At 41.9% G+C, this 19,675-nt stretch overlaps 1 protein-coding gene across 1 annotated transcript in view; it reads left to right on the top strand.

The window, feature by feature from the left end:
- Positions 1-19,675, top strand: part of CRYL1 (crystallin lambda 1) — a 230,171-nt gene that overhangs the window by 180,847 nt on the left and 29,649 nt on the right. The window contains exons 4-5 of the mRNA XM_049867333.1: positions 4,240-4,401; positions 13,747-13,941. Of these exons, the coding sequence (XP_049723290.1) occupies positions 4,240-4,401; positions 13,747-13,941 (357 nt within the window). The remainder of the gene's footprint in view (positions 1-4,239; positions 4,402-13,746; positions 13,942-19,675) is intronic.

The raw sequence follows: 19,675 nt of genomic DNA, 5'->3' as shown, positions 1-19,675 counted from the left end.
AGGATAGAGGCTTCTCCTGATTCATGTAGCCGAGGGGCTGGCAAACCCAAGATTGGCAGATCAGCAAGTAGGGCTCTTGCACACAGGCTGTGAAGATCAACAAATCCCAAGATTGGAAGGCAAGACTGCAGGTAAACTGCTAGCTCAGCTCCCAAGAACCAGAGGTCAGATGAACAGGAGTCAGCTGCAGGACCCAGAGTGATCAAAAGCCAAGAGCCCTGCCAGAATGCCAACTTATATTCAACGCAGGCCACACGCCCAAGGAAACTCCCTTTCAACTGATTGGCTACTCACAGCAGATCCCGTCATGGAGGTGATCACATTATATCAAATCTCATCATGGAAGTGATCACAACATCAAACCACTGAGAATCGTACAACCTTAACCATCACAATTAGACAGGCTGAAGCAGGGGATTTACCTGCATATAGCAGATAAACTTTATAGTGTAAATCGCTCCCATCTTCAGTTTAAGATGAATTCACTTCTGCTGTGATAGCAATAGGATTTTAGCTCATCTTTCTATTCTTGCCTTGTCTTTTCCCCCTAAAAAATTAGCTAATAGAATTTCTAAAGAACATCTATCTTTGCCTGTCAAATGTATTAAGTACTAAAGCCTAAATTAGTTCTTTCCAGAAAGCACATTGAAGATTGCTTGCGTGTATTTTACATTAGCAAATGGAGATATTCCAGCAACAGATAGCCTATTTAAAATGCCTGGATTAATTGAAAAAAAAAAAGTCTCAACTAAATTGATACTAATGTTATATCATACAAATGTCATGGCAATATTATATCATGATATTCACCAAGAAAATATTTGTCTTGAAAAATGTGTATTGCATAGTGAGTGGTTAAACTTCAGAAGTGAGTACTTACCTAGCACCCCCATTCCATAGAAACTGTCTTAGAAATCCAATAAACTGACTTTTTACGGCTGTGCCAGTTTTCTGGAATGGAGCTCTAATGAGTTGAATGCTATCACAAGTAACTTATAATAATAACAAAACACTGATGTTTATGAATGATTTACTTAAAAAAAAAAAGAAAGGATTAAAAGTGACACTATAATATCACAGTCCATTTCTTCCTTTTAAGAAGACATAACCCCAGTTTTAACTATCTGATACTGTTTGGGATGAGTAAGTTTTGTTTTGTTTTGCTTTGATGTACCATTAATAGTTGTAACTATTGGGAAGTTTCATTGTGCTTTACCCCAAAATTTTGTTTTGTTTTGTCAATGACTGTGCATGAGAATATCATTTATTACGTGTTGTGTCTACCTCAAAACAAATAAACCCCAGAACAAACCAAAGTCATGGTTTTGAAAGATGCAGGTAAAGTTCGATTAAGCAAAGTCAATCTAATAGACTCTTTGCCCAGCCTTCCCACTTAATGACTTTCTCCGGAAAGGACCCCAAAAGACACAGTTCAGTTGAGAATGCATAGGGTGGATTCTCACCTGGTTCCATTGCTGTGGTTTAGAGAGAGCAAAGCTACTTTGCGATGAGGTTCTCAGTTATCTCTTTGTTTGCTGTTCTTGCCTGCCTTTCCTTTAGGGCAAAGAGAATGACTGTAGGCTCTCTTGGCTACAGTCAAGAGAGTAGTGAAACGATGAAGGTGCTGATTAATAGTGTTTCAGGCTCTCTTCTCAGACAAGGGGTATTGGCTCCCTAATGATAAGTAAAGAAATGAACACAAGAGGTAACATGGACAGAAGCATTATAACCCTACCCTAGCAAATTGAACACAATTGTGTTACTATTAAAACAACGACAACAACAACAACAAAACTTCAAGCAAATGGGCCATTAAAAAAAAAAAAAACCCTTTTATAATCGTAGCAGGTTTGGGTTTCCTCTGGTTCGTTTTCTTGCCTCTTTGATAACCAAGTGATCTGAAGAAAGGCCTAGAATTTCAGGGGGAATCTGCATGACAGGCTCACAATGAGGCTATTCATGAGGGCTCTTTTATTAGCTTAAACAGTATCTGCATCATTCTTAGGCTCTGGCTTTACTACAAGGCTTCATTTAAACCTAACCCAACTTGCAGACTTAACTGATCCAGGAATTACTCAATACAACTAGCCAGGTACTGTAGCTTTGTTTTCTTTTTTTCCTTTTTGATAAGGAGATTTAGCACAATGGGCTTTACAGTTCTTAAATGACTCCATTTTTTTTCTGTCTTTGAGATGCGGTACTTATGTGACCTTTTGTGTTCTTAATAAAATGTTACATGGTTTGATTATTTTTTTTAAAGTATAAACAAGCACAATATTGACATACTACCCTTAGAGTAAACTTTTTGGGGGGGGGTAGATGATATAGAAAAATTCATGTCATGATATTTACACAGCTGATTCTAATATATTAAAACCCTGTGCCGTCGAGTCAACTCCGACTCATAGCAACCCTATAGGACAGAGTATTATTATTAACAAACTCTGTGGGACAGTTCTACTTTGTCCAAAAGGCCGCTATGAGTTGGAATCAACTCGATGGTACTGGGTTTGGTTTTTGGTTTATCAGATATTTTGGAAACCTTGGTGGCGTAGTGGTTAAGTGCTACAGCTGCTAAACAAAAGGTCAGCAGTTTGAATCTACCAGGCACTCCTTGGAAACTCTATGGGCAATTCTACTCTGTCCTATAGAGTCATTATGAGTCAGAGTCAACTCGTCAGCAACAGGTTTGGTTGTTGTTGTTTTTTTTGGTATCAGATATTTTTAAAACAAACTTGAAAATATTTTTTTTTAGTTTTGAGGGGTGATTCTGACATAATTAATAGTAGTACTTCAGCATCAAATATCCACTTTTACATACTTTCTGGTTACCTATTGGTGTTTATACTATTCTCACTAACTTACGTGATCTGTAAACAAGGGCCTGTAAATTTGAGTAACATTTCAGCAAAATTGGCCAGGTGCAATCATGAGTATCTTAGAGTTAGAGACCGTGAAATTAATATCTTTCTTATTATCCCTCAGGTATCCTTGATTGGTATACCTCAGTGGTGGGGGGAGGCTGCCCTGGCATTAGCGTGGAGAAATGACCCTTGAGGATGTATTTGTAGCACACCACCACGCAGAGAGTATTGAGTAGCCACACTTTGGATCCACATCTCAGAACAGTGGTTCTCAAACTTTAGTAGGAGTAGGAATTATCAGGATGCTTGTTAAAAATGCAGATTCCTGGGCCCCACCCCCAGAGATTCTGATTCCAGTGGTCTGAGATGGGGGCCTGAAATTTTGCGTTTTTAACAAGCACACCAGTTGATGCTGATGCTGATGGCTGTTGGATCATACTGAAAATCATTACACTGAAAGCACCAGCGAACAATGGGCATTCATGCTGCCAACGCTGTAAGTACCTGTTGCATCTGGGTAAGCAAGGGCCCATATTGGGTAGGAGCAACCCCTGCTGTGATTTCCCAGAGGCGTAGGTGGCAGGAGGGGAAGGACACCTCTAGTATTTCAAAGCATTTGAGCAGCTCAAGTATCCTTCCCCTGTTCCACTCCCACCACAGCAGGGTAGTACCGCTTTGTCCTCACTTTCCTAGGAAAATGTCTCACCTGTGGGCAATCAGGAGTTTTAAGAATGTCATCTCATTCCCACCTCCAGCTTTCCAAGTAATTAAAATTCAGAAGAGGTTGTTATCTGCAGTATTTAATCCAAATTTTTTCTCTATGCCCCTCCCTCACCCCCTTTAAAGTAACTTCAGATGTTTAGAAACAAAAGTCTTTTTCAAAAGGACTTCTAATTAGAAATGGATTCTCAAGAAGCCTTGTGGGACTTATGGATGTAAATATTTGCTCATTTCATGAAGATAAGATTTTTCTTCAGAGATAAGTTGATCTGATGGTCAGAACAGATGGAGAAAATAAATGGTTACGATGACTATTGATGTTTATAGCACTTTGCCTGAGGTGCTGTTGTGTATTCTATTTGTCGAATCCACGCCCGTATAGTTGGCAGGTGTTTTTATTATGAGAATTTTCAGACCTATATATAAAAAAAAAAAATACATAAGTATAAAGTACAACAGACTCCCATGTACTCATCATCTGGATTCCACAGTTATCACAATTTTGTCGTAATTTTAGCGGGCTTTTGCTGCTCTTAAATTTTGCTGGTGCTCTTCTCATTGATTCATTTTAGGAGTTGATCAGAGCTGAAATGCTTTGCTTGGCACCTGATTGAGTAAAGTGATCATGAATAGTAATTTGAATGTATCCTTTCAGGAATGTGTCCCAGAAAACCTGGAACTAAAGAAGAAGGTTTTTGCTCAGTTGGATCGCATTGTAGATGATAAAGTTGTCATAAGCAGCTCAAGCTCTTGCCTCTTGCCTTCCAAGTTGTTTGCTGGTTTGACACACGTAAAGCAGTGCATGGTGGCTCATCCTGTGAGTATTTTAAACCTTGAAAACTGATTGCATCTCATTCTGTTTTTCAGGGGCAGTAAACACATTGTAACCACTCCAATGGTATCTTTTAAATAGCTTTATTGAGATATAATTCACATACCACTCAATTCACCAATTAAAATTATGCAATTCGGTAGTTTTTAGTATATTGACAGAGATGTGCAATACTAGCATTTTAAAAAGAATTTTACCCAAAAATTCCTGTGATTTTATCCGAGCATGTAAGATGTATGGGATAGAATGAGAACTACTTTAGTTAAAGAGTCGGACTACTAAACAAAAAATTCTACTATCAAGGTAAAAGTGCTACGTTAAAAATGTGTACATCAAATGGGATTTTCTAGATATGTCACTTTTACTCTCTCCTGAACACAATTCAGAGTAAGATCAGTTTTGTTAGGATGCAAATATCAGGGGCTTATGCCCAGAGATTCCGATTTGGTAAGTTTGGCTTTAAACACATTTCTTTGTTGTTCATCTTCACTCACCCATTGTAATTAACTGGGCAGATTTATCCACTAGGAACACATGAGGAAGTATATTGGACAATGACTTTCAAATTGGCGTGCAAGTCCTCAATAAATTTTTTTAAATATTATTAACACAAGGAAAGGCTAACCAGAGAGGAGACTCAAGGATCACTCAGTGAATGACTCTTGAGTAGCCCCTGTGAGCTCAGCATGGCTACTGAGGGCCAGGACGGCTGAGTTAGGACAATAAAGCTAATTTACCTCAAGCTATAGTAAACATGATAGTGTATGCCTGAACTCTTAGCACCTCCAGATCCTCAAAGGTTAACATGAAGGAGAAGCTACACAGAGAATCTGGAACCAGACAGGATAGGATCTAGTTGGGCTGTCGTGGGGTAGAGTGTTTGAGGCTGGGGAAGTGTGTACACAAGGCACTGGTTCAAGAACAAGCACAGGCTGTGTAGAATAAGGCCAGCTTGACTGAGAGAGGACACATACTTGCGGGTAGTAGGAGACATTTGGAAGGTAATAGTTGGGTTATAGAGAATCATCAAGACTACTCTGAAGAGTTGAGACTTGTTTAGGTACAGAGCAGCAACATGATTTGGGGAAACCTGTAATATAAGCACATCATAAATACTATGGTTGGTAAAGCCAGTGACAACAAAGGAAACTGTCAATGAGATGGATTGACACAATAGCTGAAACAGTGGACTGAAACTTACCAGTGATCATGAAGATGGTGCAGGACCGGGCAACATTTTGTCGTACATAAGATCACCATGAGTCAGAGCCAACTCAACAGCAACTAACAACAACAACATACGAATCTTTCAGTATTAAAGGTGGTCAGGGAGGGGAGAAACTCTTACAGGAGTCAGTGCAGTATTTCCAGCATGAATGACTAGGGCCCTGGCCAGGGCACTACTACTACCCCTACTACCTGCTGCTGTCAGGTTGATTCCAACTCATAGCGACCCTAAAGGACAGAGTAGAACTGCCCTGTAGGGTTTCCAAGGAGCGCCTGATGGATTCGAACTGCCGACCATTTTGTTAGCAGCCATAGCACTTAACCACTACACCATGAGGGTTTCCTAGGGCTCTAGAATTAAGAGCAAGGAAATTCCTCTTTCTGAGCAAGAGTAGCTTAGGTTCATCATGCTGAGCAAAACAAGTCAGTAACAAAAGGACAAATACTGTATGATATCACATATATGAAATAAGCTAATATGTAGAAACCAAAGATTATGAATGGTTACCAAGGGTGAAAGAGAGAGGGGAAGAGGAAGTTCTTGCTTGGGGAGCCCTGAGTTCATGTTAATGGCAGTGGAATGATTTGGAAAAGGATAGTGAGAATGCTTACACAACGTGAAGAAGGGTAATCACTGTCACTGAATTATACATGTAGAAATTGTTACGTTTGGATGTTTGCTATGTATATTTTCATCACAGTTAAAAAAAGAACAGTTTAGTGTAGGGAGGTGAAGAAAAAGGGCGAGTCATTCATGCCTACTAGATGTTTTATGCTGAGAAGAGGGGCTGCTTGGACTGCCTTTTAAATAACCATACAGTTCTGGATGTTTTATCTCATATTGAAATATAATGTAAAATGTGATGAATAATGATACTTAGACCCATAGAACATATAAGAAAACCAGCCACATTTTGCTACCACTAAAAATGTGTTATTTTCACTTCTAAAGAATTTGTACCAGGAGGGATACAAATTGAAAGCATCCAAAGATCAAGTCCCAAGGTTGTATGTAGCCTGACATGCCTTCACTCTTATGACATTCACATGTCCATGAGAAGGACTCAGAGACCATGAACCACTTACTACCTGATCACCTCAATGAAAGGTGGCACCAGTGGCCTCTTGCTTGAAAGCTTCTAATTCCCAGCCAGTGTTTTTACTTCCAGGTTAGTTTGAAAAAAATTAAAAATTAAGTCAAATTGTGCAGAAAATACCACCTTAGTCCTCGGATAAGACTTTACCAAGTCTCTTCAATGATAACCTATCTTATAAGTGAAATTACACATTATTCGTTGTCTTCTCTGTCACACCTAGCACAGTGCCTCTGACTAGTGGACAGTCAATAGAGTGTGAATAATGACACATTTTTCTCCCTCATACCCACACTTTTCCCACTCAGACATGGCTTGCTTTTACTTATTTAACTAAAAGCAAGCAGCATGGTTAAAGAAAATCCAAACCCTATTTTGGAAATTAATCTCTCATTACTTGTATAAATTATTTTAGCCAAAACCAATTGTAACTAAAGCAAATCAAATAACCCATATTAACTGCCTTTGGAATTTTGTTCTTTTCTTTGTTCTGTGCTTGATCATTGCATTGATTTTTAGGGGAGTGAAAAAAAAAGTTTTGAATGATTCAATCTAAGCTGGACAAGCCAAAAAACTAAACCAGTTGCCACTGAGTTGATTGAAGTCATGGCACCCCATATATGTCAGTGTAGAACTCTGCTCCATAGGATTTTAAATGGCTGATTTTTTGCCTTTCTTCCAGAGCGCCTCTGAGTGGACTTGAACCTCCAGCCTTTTGGTTAGCAGATGAGCACTCAATCATTTGTAGCACTCAGGGACTCCAAGCTGGACAGGGTAGCCCTAAGTAACCCGGAATTGTTTATAATCTTTGAGGAGCTACACAGCTTTATGTCAGCCCTTGCAGAGCCAAACAGGAAAGAGCTAGCACATCAGCTCCACCCTGTTGCTTCAACATGAGTGTTTAAATAGTCAGTTACTCATTGCATGGGCCAGGAAATAGGGTAAAGTAAAAGGAGGCTTGCTAATGCCACTGAAAGATGGATACTCAGCGCTTGCAAAACATTAATAATCCCTATACTCATGAAAAAACAGCCAATGTGTTGGACACACATGTGTTCTCCTGGGCACTTTTTCTGGGGAAGGCTGTCAAATTGTTTCACTGTTTCGTTGGTGGGCAAGGGGGACATGCAGTCTGAGCACTGAGGTGACTTAAGTGAAATTTTCGAATGTGCTTCATAGAAACAAAACAAAACAGGAAAAGTGACAGCTGACATCTATACGCTAAAGGCCCATTAGGAGGATTGTTAATACAACCGTTTTCTATGTCCTTGACCTTCTTCCTTTTCAGATTTCTTTTGTCTCCCTTCCTTGTCTACCTGTCCGCCTGCCTGTGGTGACTCCAGAATTTCTGTGTAGAGGTGTATAACCCATAACCAGTTGCTGTCAAGTTGATTCTGACTTATGGTGACCCTGCATGTGCAGATCAGAATTGTGCTCCAAAGAGTTTTCAAAGTTGTTACCTTTTGGAAGCAGATCTCCAGGCCTTTCTTCGGAGGCCCCTCTGGGTGGGTTCAAACTGCCAACCTTTAGGTACGTATCCGATGCCTTACCCATTTGTGCTACCCAGGGGCTCTTACAGGAGCGTAAGGATGGCAGTGTGACAGTGGGTGAGTGTTGGCTGATGACTGTCTTAAAGTTGAATTTGCACTACAGTCTCTGTTGTTACCCATCCATAGAAGCAGCAGAATTTTCTACTGATAGTTTCAGCTATACTTTACAAAGCCCCTGTTGTGGATTGAGTTGTGTCCCCAAAAAATGTGTATCAATTTGGCTAGGCCATGATTCCCAGTATGGTGTGATTGTCCACCATTTTGTCATCTGATCTGATTTTCCTGTGTGTTGTAAATCCTACCTCTCTGATGTTAATGAGGCAGGATTAGAGGCAGCTAGGTTTTGAGCCAGGACTAAATCTACAAGAATAGGTTGTATTTTGAGTCAATCTCTTTTGGGATATAAAAGAGAGAAGCGAGCAGAGAGACAGGGGGGACTCTTACCATAGAGAAAGCAATGCCAAGAGCAGAGCACGTCCTTTGAACCTGAGGTTCCTATGTTGAGACGCTCCTAGATCAGGAAAGATTGATGATAAGGACCTTCCTCCAGAGCAGACAGAGAAAGAAAGCCTTTCCCTGGTGCTGGCACCCTGAATTCAGACTTCTAGCCTCCTAGACTGTGAGAGAATAAATTTCTCATTTTTAAAACCATCTGCTTGTGGTATTTCTGTTATAGCAGCACTTTTTTTTTTAGATGACTAAGACAACACTCCCCGCCCCCCTCGTCCCTTATTCTTCACTGTTTCAATGTGGGATAACTTGATCTGACAAATGATGGCGGACTCTTTCACCGAAACAAGTCACCTCTTGGTGGCACTGCTGCCTTATATGGCTCACCTATGGGTGAGGCCAGCCTGGGGACTTCCTGTCCCACTCACTGAGATGCACATCTTGGGTGGAAGCATTCCCTAAAATGTGCAGCTAAATACCTATTACTAGTCAGGCCTGTTCACAGTGGGCCACCCAGAATTGCTGCCTGCACTCACCCTGCCTGTGCCTGCACTTCTTTGACTGACTCTCCTGTCCACATGATGCTACCTGCCCTCGTTGGTGGATGATTTAAGAGTCTGATTTCTGCATTTGGTGTTTATAGAGCTGCGTGTGTCTGCATGTCCTTTTGCATACCTGCACAGTCCTGCTGCTGTCAGATCCACACCTCCCACAGGTCAGAGGGGACTCTGTACATCTCTGTGTGAGCCCGCATGCCAGGACTATGCCACACTGGGGACTAAATTAATAGCTAAAGAAAATGCTATCAGGTTAAATACACTCAGCCATAGGTAAACTAGAAGCACCCTTCATTTTTCTTTTTTTATAATTTTTATTGTGCTTTAAGTGAAAGCTTACAAATCAAGTCAGTCTCTCACACAAAAACCCATGTACGCCTTGCTACACACTCCCAATTACTCTCCCCCTAATGAGACAGCCCGCTCTCTCCCTCCACTCTCTCTTTTCTTGTCCTTTTTGCCAGCTTCTAACCCCCTCCACCCTCTCATCTCCCCTCCAGGCAGGAGATGCCAACATAGTCTCAAGTGTCCACCTGATCCAAGAAGCTCACTCCTCACCAGCATCCCTCTCCAACCCATTGTCCAGTCCAATCCATATCCGAAGAGTTGGCTTCGGGAATGGTCCCTGTCCTGGGCCAACAGAAGATCTGGGGGCCATGACCACCGGGGTCCTTCTAGTCTCAGTCAGATCATTGAGTCTGGTCTCATGAGAACTTGGGGTCAGGCACCCTTCATTTTTAAGTGTGTGTCATGTTTGCCCCAGTGAGAATAGTTTCAACAGTTTGCTGGACTGGACGGCCTAGGCTCAAGTCCCCTCCTCCACACCCGCCCTCAAGGCATTTGTGTGAATGAATTGTAAATTGTTACAGCCGCCTCCTGGGAGGAGGCCATTCTGCCTTTCCTCTAGCCGCCTGACTTCATTTGATCCGCTGCAGAAAAAATAAATGGAGCGTCTGTGTGGGGCATTCTGTGCTATCTGCGTAATCACATGCCTCCCAGGCTCAGTGTCAGCTTTGCAGGCCTTTCACAGAGATGAATGAGAGAAAGCTCCGTTGTGTCCGCTCCCTCAACCTGAGCCCTTAAAGAATCTCATAGCCGCACAATCCCCTCTTGTGCCCCCACGGAGCACAGACCAGCGCCATGGGGCAGGGTCCAGGGACAGCTACTTTTCTCATCTGTTTGTCTCCTTACTTCTTGAGGGCATATTTCCCAGTCCTCCTATCAGACTCCGTGTGAGAAGGGCCCGTCTTGCTGTCCCTGGGTCAAGTATGTGGTTGTGGTTTGTTGTGTCAGAAAGATAACAGCGTTTCAGGAAACATAGCTCTTCATTAACCTTTTTAATAAAGTCAGTTACTTTGGTTATCTCCCTCCTCTCATCTTCTGGCCTGTGCTAAACTTAAAAAGAAAATGATTAGGCACCCTACTACTAGCAGAAAGGTTGGTGTTCAAACCCACCCAAAGATGTCTTGGAAGACAGGCCTGGGGCTTTGCTTCCGAAAGGTCACAGCCTTGAAAACCCTATAGGGCAGTTGTGTTCTGCACACATGAGGTCCCCATGAGTCAGAATCAGCTTGATAACAACTAACAATATCATCATTGTTAGGCTGCCTGGGCTGTGCAAATGGTTAAATGTTTGGCAGCTCACTGAAGGTTGGAGCTTCAAGTGCATCCAGGGGCACCTCAGAACAAAGGCCTGGCAATCTACTTCCAAAAAACCAGCGATTGAAAACCCTATGGTGCAGTTTTACTCTGACACATTTGGGGTTGCCATGAGCAGAATATTCTCCACAGTACCTGGTTGAAGTTATTGTCAAGATCCTTCTCTGAACCTGAAGCAGGGTTTGACGTTCTTGTCCGAGGACTTAGGTGTTGTGGCAAGAATGGCTTCCACCTAAGCCCAGAGACATCTAGAGATCCTCTCCTGACAGCTTACCCGCTTGTGCATCTGAACACCAAGGTATGAGGATGTGGTGTGTCTGGGGAAGTGTAGAGAGCCCGAATTATGAGGGCTCTGCATGGCTAATAAGTTGTTTGCATTTTATGGTGGGCAGTGGAGAAGTACCGCAGAGTTTGGGGCTGGAGAGAACATGACCAGGCTGGGGTTTTACAAAGCATCACTCTGGCGGTGCCACAGGGAGGTGAGTGGAGGAGGCTGAGAGGGAGGCAGGGAGGCCAGGGAGAAGAGGGCTGTAGCCAAGGTTGGAGATGAGACACTGCTGGGTGTGTGGCAGTGGAAATGGGTGTTTTGATAGATAGGGATAGAATTGACAGGACTTTTGTCACTGATAGGATATGGGGGAGGGAAGGGAGAGGCAGGGTCAAGGATGCTTCTCCAGTTATGAGCTGAGATGTTCGGGACTAGGGAGAGAAACAAGGTTCCTGGTGGGGAAGAAGGAGAGCTTAATTTTAGATAAACCAAAAAACACCAAACTCATTGCCGTCAAGTCAATTCCAACTCATAGCAACCCTGTAAGACAGAGTAGGACTGCTCCATAGAATTTCCAAGGAGTGGCTGGTGGATTCGAACTGCCAACCTTTTGGTTAGCAGCCGTAGGATGTTTAGTTATTTCATGCTTGTAGTTCATCCAAGGGAAGTTGTCCAGTACACAGTTAAAAGTGTGAGCCTAGAGTTTGGAGGTGAGGTCTGTGCAAGAGAGACAGACAGGCACACGCATGCAGAGAGTTGGGAGTCCTCAGCATTGTGGTGCGGTGGGAGTTGGAGAGCCCTCCCAGGGAGTCTAAGGAGTAGACAGGACAGAGGCAGGTTTGGAGCCCTGGGGAGCATGTTCATTTAAAAGTGTGGGTGGTAAGAAGACCAAGATGAGAGGATGAGGTTGTTGCTTTTTAACTGTTGGTCTCAATCTATACCTTTGGCATTCATGAGCCCTACAGTGTTAAAAAGAATCCTGTCATTTGAGGTTGACATGTTGCCAGTTCTTGTAATTCTGATAAAAAGGTCAGAGGTCAAACAGTTTTATAAGAATGCAATGATATTATTTGACTAAGGTATTGACTGATAATTTCTTTATTTGGAAGCACAGGTAACATCCTCTCTTTCAGTGGGTTGAGAGTGGCCAGAAGAAACTCTGAATTTGAGTCACATGTGAACCAGTTGCCTTCTCCTGGGTGGTGTCCTTTATTTTTCTTTTCCTTTTTCTGTAGAAGTTATCTTAACTTCTTATACTTATTAGGTAAATGGGAGATTTTACCAATCATCATTCAGATGTTGAGGAAAAACAATCTAAAAGTAGTTTTGGGGATCAATTTACTGTGGTAAGTTAAGAGTTTGGCTACTAACTGAAAGGTTGGCTGTTCAAGTCTACCCAGATGTGCCTCAAAAGAAAGGCCTATTGATCTACTTCTGAAAAATCAGCCATTGAAAAACCCTACGGAACACAGTTCTACTGTGACACACATGGGATCACCCGGGTTTTACTGTGGCACATTTGACTCAGTGGTGAGGCTGATTAGGTTCTGCCAAGCAATGTTTTCGTTGGATGTTAGGTAATTCTCTGTGGGAATAATCAAGAACAGAGTTTCTCAAAGTAAACCAAGAAAAGCAGAACTGCAAGTTAAATCTTTGGCTAGGCAAGCATTTCCATTAGGACCCACTTACTCTTGGTTAGAATCTGCTATGAAGGATGCCTTTCTGTCTCAGACCCACATTTTGATGTCGAGGCTGCTGAGGGGTTTAATGTTGTGCTGGTGGATCTCTTTAGAGCGAAAAGGAGATTTGAGGTGTGGAAGCAGGTATTTAAGGCACACATGGAGAAATTACAGAAATGTCAAGTTTTGGTAAGATGCTGTCAATAATCTTTTGCAATGATACAGTAGAATGGCAGGAAACCTATAATTACAATGGAAAGAACTGGTGCTAGGGGTTGGAGTGGGGGATGGGCAAGGTGCCTATGAAGTTAAATACCAAAACCAAACCTGTTGCCATCAAGTCAATTCCAACTCATAGCGACCCTATAGGACAGAGCAGAACTGCCCCATTGGGTTTCCAAGAAACACCTGATGGATTCTACTGCCACCATCTTGGTTAGCAGCGTAGCTTGTAATCATTAGGCCACCAGGGTTTCCTTAAAACAATGGTGAGAAGAGAAACCCTCTAATAGGGAGGTCTGGAGATTTTCTATATACTTCTTATGGTGGTAAACAGCACCTCCAAATTTCAGTCTCATATGTTGGTTATGATTTTTTTTTTTTTTTATTTAAACAAAACCACAAAATTTTGTGCTCAAGTTCTTTCTTTTTCTCTGTCCTTTGTGAATTAATTTAGTACTCAATTTCTATCAGTGAATGCTAAATCTAAAAGAGGCCATTCTTTTCCAAAGGTTAATTCGTCCCATCTGATCACCCAAGATAATTGAGAAAAAATTGCCAGTAAAACACCGCAAATCTGCAGTGCTACCATCTTGACTCCCTCCTTTCCTCTCTCCCTTTTATAAGGTAAATCCACCATATTACATCCCATTGGTTGAGCTGGTTCCACACCCAGAAACAGACCCTTCCACCGTGGACAGAACACACATCCTGATGAAGAAGATAGGGCAGTCTCCGATTAGAATCCGGAAGGAGGTCGATGGCTTTGCCCTGAACCGGCTCCAGTATGCGATCATCAGCGAGGCCTGGAGGCTTGTAGACGTACGTGGACTCCTCTTATTCCTGTCTGGCAATCTAAGTAAAGGAATAGAACAAGTCAGGTAGTATTTCTTGCTCTATTCAAGAGACTAATGACAAACTTTTCTCTCAGGTTCTGTCAAAAGGGGAAGAAAATAAAATTTAACATAGCAATTCATTTTGTTTCAGAAATTCCGCTCAGAGTATCATTTGATTTTAGGACATGATGATAGACTTTTCTTTTTAATATCCTTTCGTATCATCAGCACATAATTATCTAATTGCAACTTGCTGCATTTTCCCACAGTCTCAGGTTTAAACAGCCCTCCCACCCCCTGCCCCATGTTATACCTTTTCAGGAGAAAGAAAGATTATATTTTGAGTAATGTAAGTGTGTATCCCCTGAAGGAACTCAACTTATTTTAAGATCTTGAGGAAGAAACAATACATAAAATGAATAAACATTAAACTTGTTGGTAATATGCCTGTCTTACGTATAAAAAAAAAAAAACCAACGTATAAGTACGAAATATATACAGGTTCCAAGGACTCGGATGTAAGTCAGTTCTGATGTAAGTTGAAATACCTCATTTTTTTCTTTTTAGTTTTCATTATTATTGCCCTTTATTATCAGTATCTTTATAAATTCGATCTTTGTCTTTGGGGATTGGCATGAGAATGATAACATCAGCAAATTACACACTGCAACATTGTATGTAGTACATATTACTAATTATAGGACGTAAAAAAAAAACAGTCGTAAGTACAGTTCTTCATAACTAATACGTCATATATACCTGTATATACACATATCTAACCTCATCCTTTAATTAAAGGATTTTACATGTGAATTAAGAAATTGCTTAGCTCTGTCTATCATGTCTCTGTTTGTAAAAGGACGACGGTACCTGCACCGGGGTAGAGTGGGCAGTAGAGTAACTGAGGTCAGACAGGGCTTGTGTTCACTCACTCTCTGACTCCTTAGCTTCTGCATGGGGAAAGCAGCCCACACCCATTCTGCAGAAACGTGGTGGCAGGAGTGTGGCTCTCTAAGTACAGGAGGGAGGAGAATGGTGGTAGTGCTTGAATTGTCTGTACCTGGAATCGGTCCATCGTTCCTTGCCTTGACTCGCATGGGTGCATACCAATTCCATCCCTAAGACAGGAACCAGGAAGCTGGCCTAGGTGTGACTTCTTTGAGTATTGTATTTTTGCTTCCCAGCAGTCTCTAAAGAGCCAGGCAGATGTGCATGGTGTACGTGACCCTCCCACTTGCTGGTTCCGGCACTCGATCAGACCTGTATTAGGTTAATCTTTTGACCTGACTGCCTTGTGCATTTGCCACACAATAGCCTCAGGTGCACATCCCCACTAAGTCCTCAGGTTTAAATCTGCTTATTGCTATTGTATCTTCAAGATACTGTACTGGGGTTTCCACTGTTAAGTTTACAGTTTGGATTTCTTAGAAATTGTAGAATGGTGTTGCATATCTGTTGGTGTTCAGGTATTTAAATAGGAAATGATGAACTAAAAGCACTCTCTTAGAGATGGATTTAAATATTTCCACTCGTCTAGAGAAGGTTTTTTTTTAGAGAAGGGGAACAATTTAATAAACCAAAAGAAAAATTCCACATTACAGTTTTACTTTTTATCTGTAAAGTACTTTAAAGCCCTAAAGAGATAAAAAGCCTTGACTTAAATGTTGCTTTCTATAACCTGAAAGATGTGAGCCAATGAGTGGAAAAACATCTCTTCCTTCTGAGGAGATCCCAGCATAAGGGAATTCATTAGCTCTGTACATTCTTGTTTCTGTTTGTACAAAGGACTACAGATGTACAAGAAATTCTCTCTGTTTGGGTCATAAACTAGAACTTATTGCAGTTTGGAAGATCTAAGCTGGGAAGAGCCACCAGGAGTATCCCAAATTTTCTCCATGACTGGTTGGAGATGGAGATAAGGCTGGTAGAGGTAGGGAGTGTATTTAGTTTGGCTGCGCTGGACGTTCTCCTTGGCTCGTTTTGCCCATCCTTCTTTAGAATGCTGAGTGTCATCCTATCACTGGCCAGCAGGAGCTTCCTTACGCCTGACCCCTAGAGAAAGTGTTTCCTGCATATGTCCAAACAGGGGTGAGACTCACATACTTGGAACCTCCAGAAGGAACTGAGTGCTAAAATCTATCAAGATACAGCTCTAGTGTGACAGAAGTAAAATGCCAGCCAAAATGTGAAGGCTAAGAAGGTATGGCTAGAACAAAGAATTCCCTTGCTGAAAGTCTAGAAAATAATTTCTTCAAAAAATAAAGACGACCTACATATAGTGAGGTACTTCCTTCTGTAAGTACTTCTCACCTGGTTGGGGGTGAGAGACAAGATGGGAATAGATGCAAAGTATTTAACCTGTAGGGGGTAGGCTGGTAGAGAGGAAGTAAGAAGGAGGGGGTTAGGGTCTCCATTGCTGCACCCACTTTTACCATCACTGTACAGAGGTGACTTCTTCCATGGCCATCCAGGAACTAGAGGGGACAGTGATGGGTCACATCCCCTTGGCCCCGGGGATACTCTGTTAAAAACCCACTGCAGTCTAGTCGATGCCGACTTACAGCAACTCTAGGCTGGAAATGTACCTTCTCATAAAGTGGCTATTCCCCAGTGGCAGAGGAGCCACTGATGTGGGCTTCTGAGTCTACAGCCAGACTGCCCTGTCCTGTAAGGCCCTGGGACTAGGCAGCAGACCTAGGCTTAGCCTCAAGGTTGCTCAGAGAGGACTTCCTCCCCACACTGACTTTATTAGCCACCAAATTCTACCATTTAGCATAACACCAGTGTGCTTGGCATTGCACCGCTGCGTGGACACAAAGGGCACATTTTCCCTGGCCCTGGGAATCATGTAACTTTCACAGTATATTCATATTTCTTCCTAGAAGACACTGTTTTCCCTTCAGGTATGGCTAGTCAGGGAAGGTTAGAACACACCTCCCTCACTTTCATCTGCTAGAAATCTGCATCCATGAGGGAGCCATCATCTAATTTTGGTATCAAGGTAATATTGGCCTCATAAAATGAGTTGGGAAGTTTCCTTCCCTCCTTTATTTTCTGGAAATGATTGTATAAGCTTCTTGCTAATTCTTCCTTAAATGTTTGGTAGAATTCTCCACTGAAATCTTCTGGGCGTGAAGAGTTCTTTTCCGAGAACTTTTAAATTACAAATTCAATTTTTTTGATGGTTATGGGACTATTCAGGTTATCTGTTTCATCATGGTTGAGTTTTGGCGGTTTGTGGTTTTCCAGAAATTGGTCTGTTTCTTCTAAGTTGTAAATTTATGAGTGTAAAGTTGTTCCTAGTACTCTCTTATTAACCTCTTAATGGCTACAGGATCTGTAATGACATCCTCTGTTTCATTTCTGACATCGGTATGAGTCGGAGTCGACTCGACGGCACTGGGTGGTGGGTTATTTATCTTTGTCAGTCTCGCTAGAGGTTTATCAATTTTATTTATTTTTCCAAGGCCCAGCTTTTTATTTCATTGATTTTCTCTACTCCTTTCCATTTCACTCACTAACTCTGGAGGGGATATTTTAGTAATTGGAGGCAAGCATCAAAGATAAATTCTGAGAAAGGAAAGTGGTAGAGGGATTCGTATGCAGACACATCAATTGTGGCATTGTGAAAGGGAAAGCCAAGCTTTAGGTATTATTTCTAGGTCGGAAAGATAAAGTGCTGAGAATCAGAAGCACCTTGTATTTATCCCATCTTAGGCTAATGACAGACCATCTTGTCATGGCCTGTTTGTGTATCTGTCCTCACATAGCACTATAAGCCACTCAAGGGAGCTATCTGTGAGCAGAATGGGCACCGAAATAGCTGAAAGAATGAAGGAGCTATGTTCTTTTGTACAGGCTCACAGATGCTTATTCCATTTATTTCCTTCTAGTTTGGCTTCAGAATTGGGATGGAGCAGCCCTTGTGGACCAGTCAATGCCAGACAGACAACTCTTGCTACCACTTATTGTTGTTGTTAGGTACCATCAAGGCAGTTCTGACTCATAGCACCCCTATGTACAAAGGAACAAAACACTGCCCAGTCCTGCACCATTCTCAAAATCGTTGCTATGTTTGTGGCCATTGTTGTAGCCACTGTGTCAGTCCATCTCACTGAGGGTCTTCATTTTTTTTTGCTGACCCTCTACTTTACCAAACATGGTGTCCTTCTCTAGGGACGTGTCCCTCCTGATAACACATGCAAGGTACGTGAGATGAAGTTTCTCCGCCCTCACTTCCAAAGAGCATTCTGGCTGTACTTCTCCCAAAACAGATTTGTTCATTCTTCTGGCAGTTCTTGGTGCACTCAATATTCTTCATGGCACGTATTTCCCTTGTGCAGAGACTAGGTCACTGGGTGACAGAATCCTGTTTGCCAGGAAGTCAATAGTCTTAAGGCATTATTAGCACAGTAAGGGAAGTTGTACTGTGATGATACACTCTCAGCCAGACAATGCTTGCATTTGTATTCCCCATAATTTCTTTCCCCATCGAGTGGCGCTAGTGGAGGTGAGCAGGAGTGAATCATAAAGCCATCAGCAGTTTCTCTGCCTGTCCGACTGTGTTGGTGATGATGAGCTTTTTTAAAAATTGCTTACTTCAGACTTTATCTGTTCTTCTGATTTTCTTCTCTTAGGGTCCTGAGCTTTAAAAATTCTTTTCTTGGTCTCTTACTTTGTCAGGCAGTGTGTGGTCTATGGGACATAGATAGGACCCTTTGGGATTCCAGAACTTTGTCTTTGAGCTTTATTTCAGGTACAAAATGCCAACTGTTATAAGGAATTATTTCAGTTAATAAAGTGTATCTGAAAGATCATGTAGTAAAATTAACAGATGAAACTTTTTGTGTAAACCCACTCAAGGTGTTTCACAGAGTAGACATTCATGGGAGTGTAACGCACAGGAGTCAGGAGTTTTAGCACTGCACACCATTGAGAATAGCTAGCTCATCATATTAAATGCAGTTTGTAGAGGATTTCAAAGTTTTTACAAAATAATTGCCTTTAAATTTCACATGATTTTTAGATATTTTCTCATTATTTTATCCTTAAAACCTCAAAAGGCAAATGGTTATTTTTGCCTTTACAAGGTAAGAAAGTGGCCCAGAACAGTGCAGTGGTTCAAGGAGTTCAACCCTGTATCCTGACCTCCAACACTCTTCTTGACCCCATGTGCTTCAGTGTCCTCATCTGTAAGATGGAAGTAATGGTGGAACTGATTTCTTAGGGGCATATTATGAGGATTCAGTGGGGCTATTTATATGTGAAAAGGAGATCCCTGATTGTGCAGTGGTTAAACTGCTCTGATGTTAACCAAAAGGTCCGTGGTTCAAACCCACCAGTCATTCCACGGGAAAACGATGTGGCAGTCTGCTTCCATAGAGATTACAGCCTTGTAAACACTATGGGGCAGTTCTACTTCATCCCATAGGGTCACTGTGAATTGGAATCGAACTGGAGAGTGGGTTTTTTCATTTGTATATGTGAAGGACTTGGGACAGTGTCTGGCACATAATAATTGTTTGATGAATATTATGAATTATAAAGATAGGATGATGGGATGTTTCCTGATTCCCTATGTATGTACGCAGCAGCTGTCCCCGCTGAAGGTAGCTCTGAGCTGACATGTTTACATACCCAAAGTGTGATCGGTGGCCTAGCACAGGCATCCTTTGGGACCTGGTTAGAAATGCAGACTCTCAGGTCCCACCCCAGCCCCA

This window comes from Elephas maximus, chromosome 23 (genome assembly GCF_024166365.1).
Source record: "Elephas maximus indicus isolate mEleMax1 chromosome 23, mEleMax1 primary haplotype, whole genome shotgun sequence".
In the NCBI taxonomy this organism is placed as follows: Eukaryota; Metazoa; Chordata; class Mammalia; order Proboscidea; family Elephantidae; genus Elephas; species Elephas maximus.
Note: the sequence above shows the minus strand (reverse complement) of the source record. Positions and strands in the feature narration are given on the sequence as shown.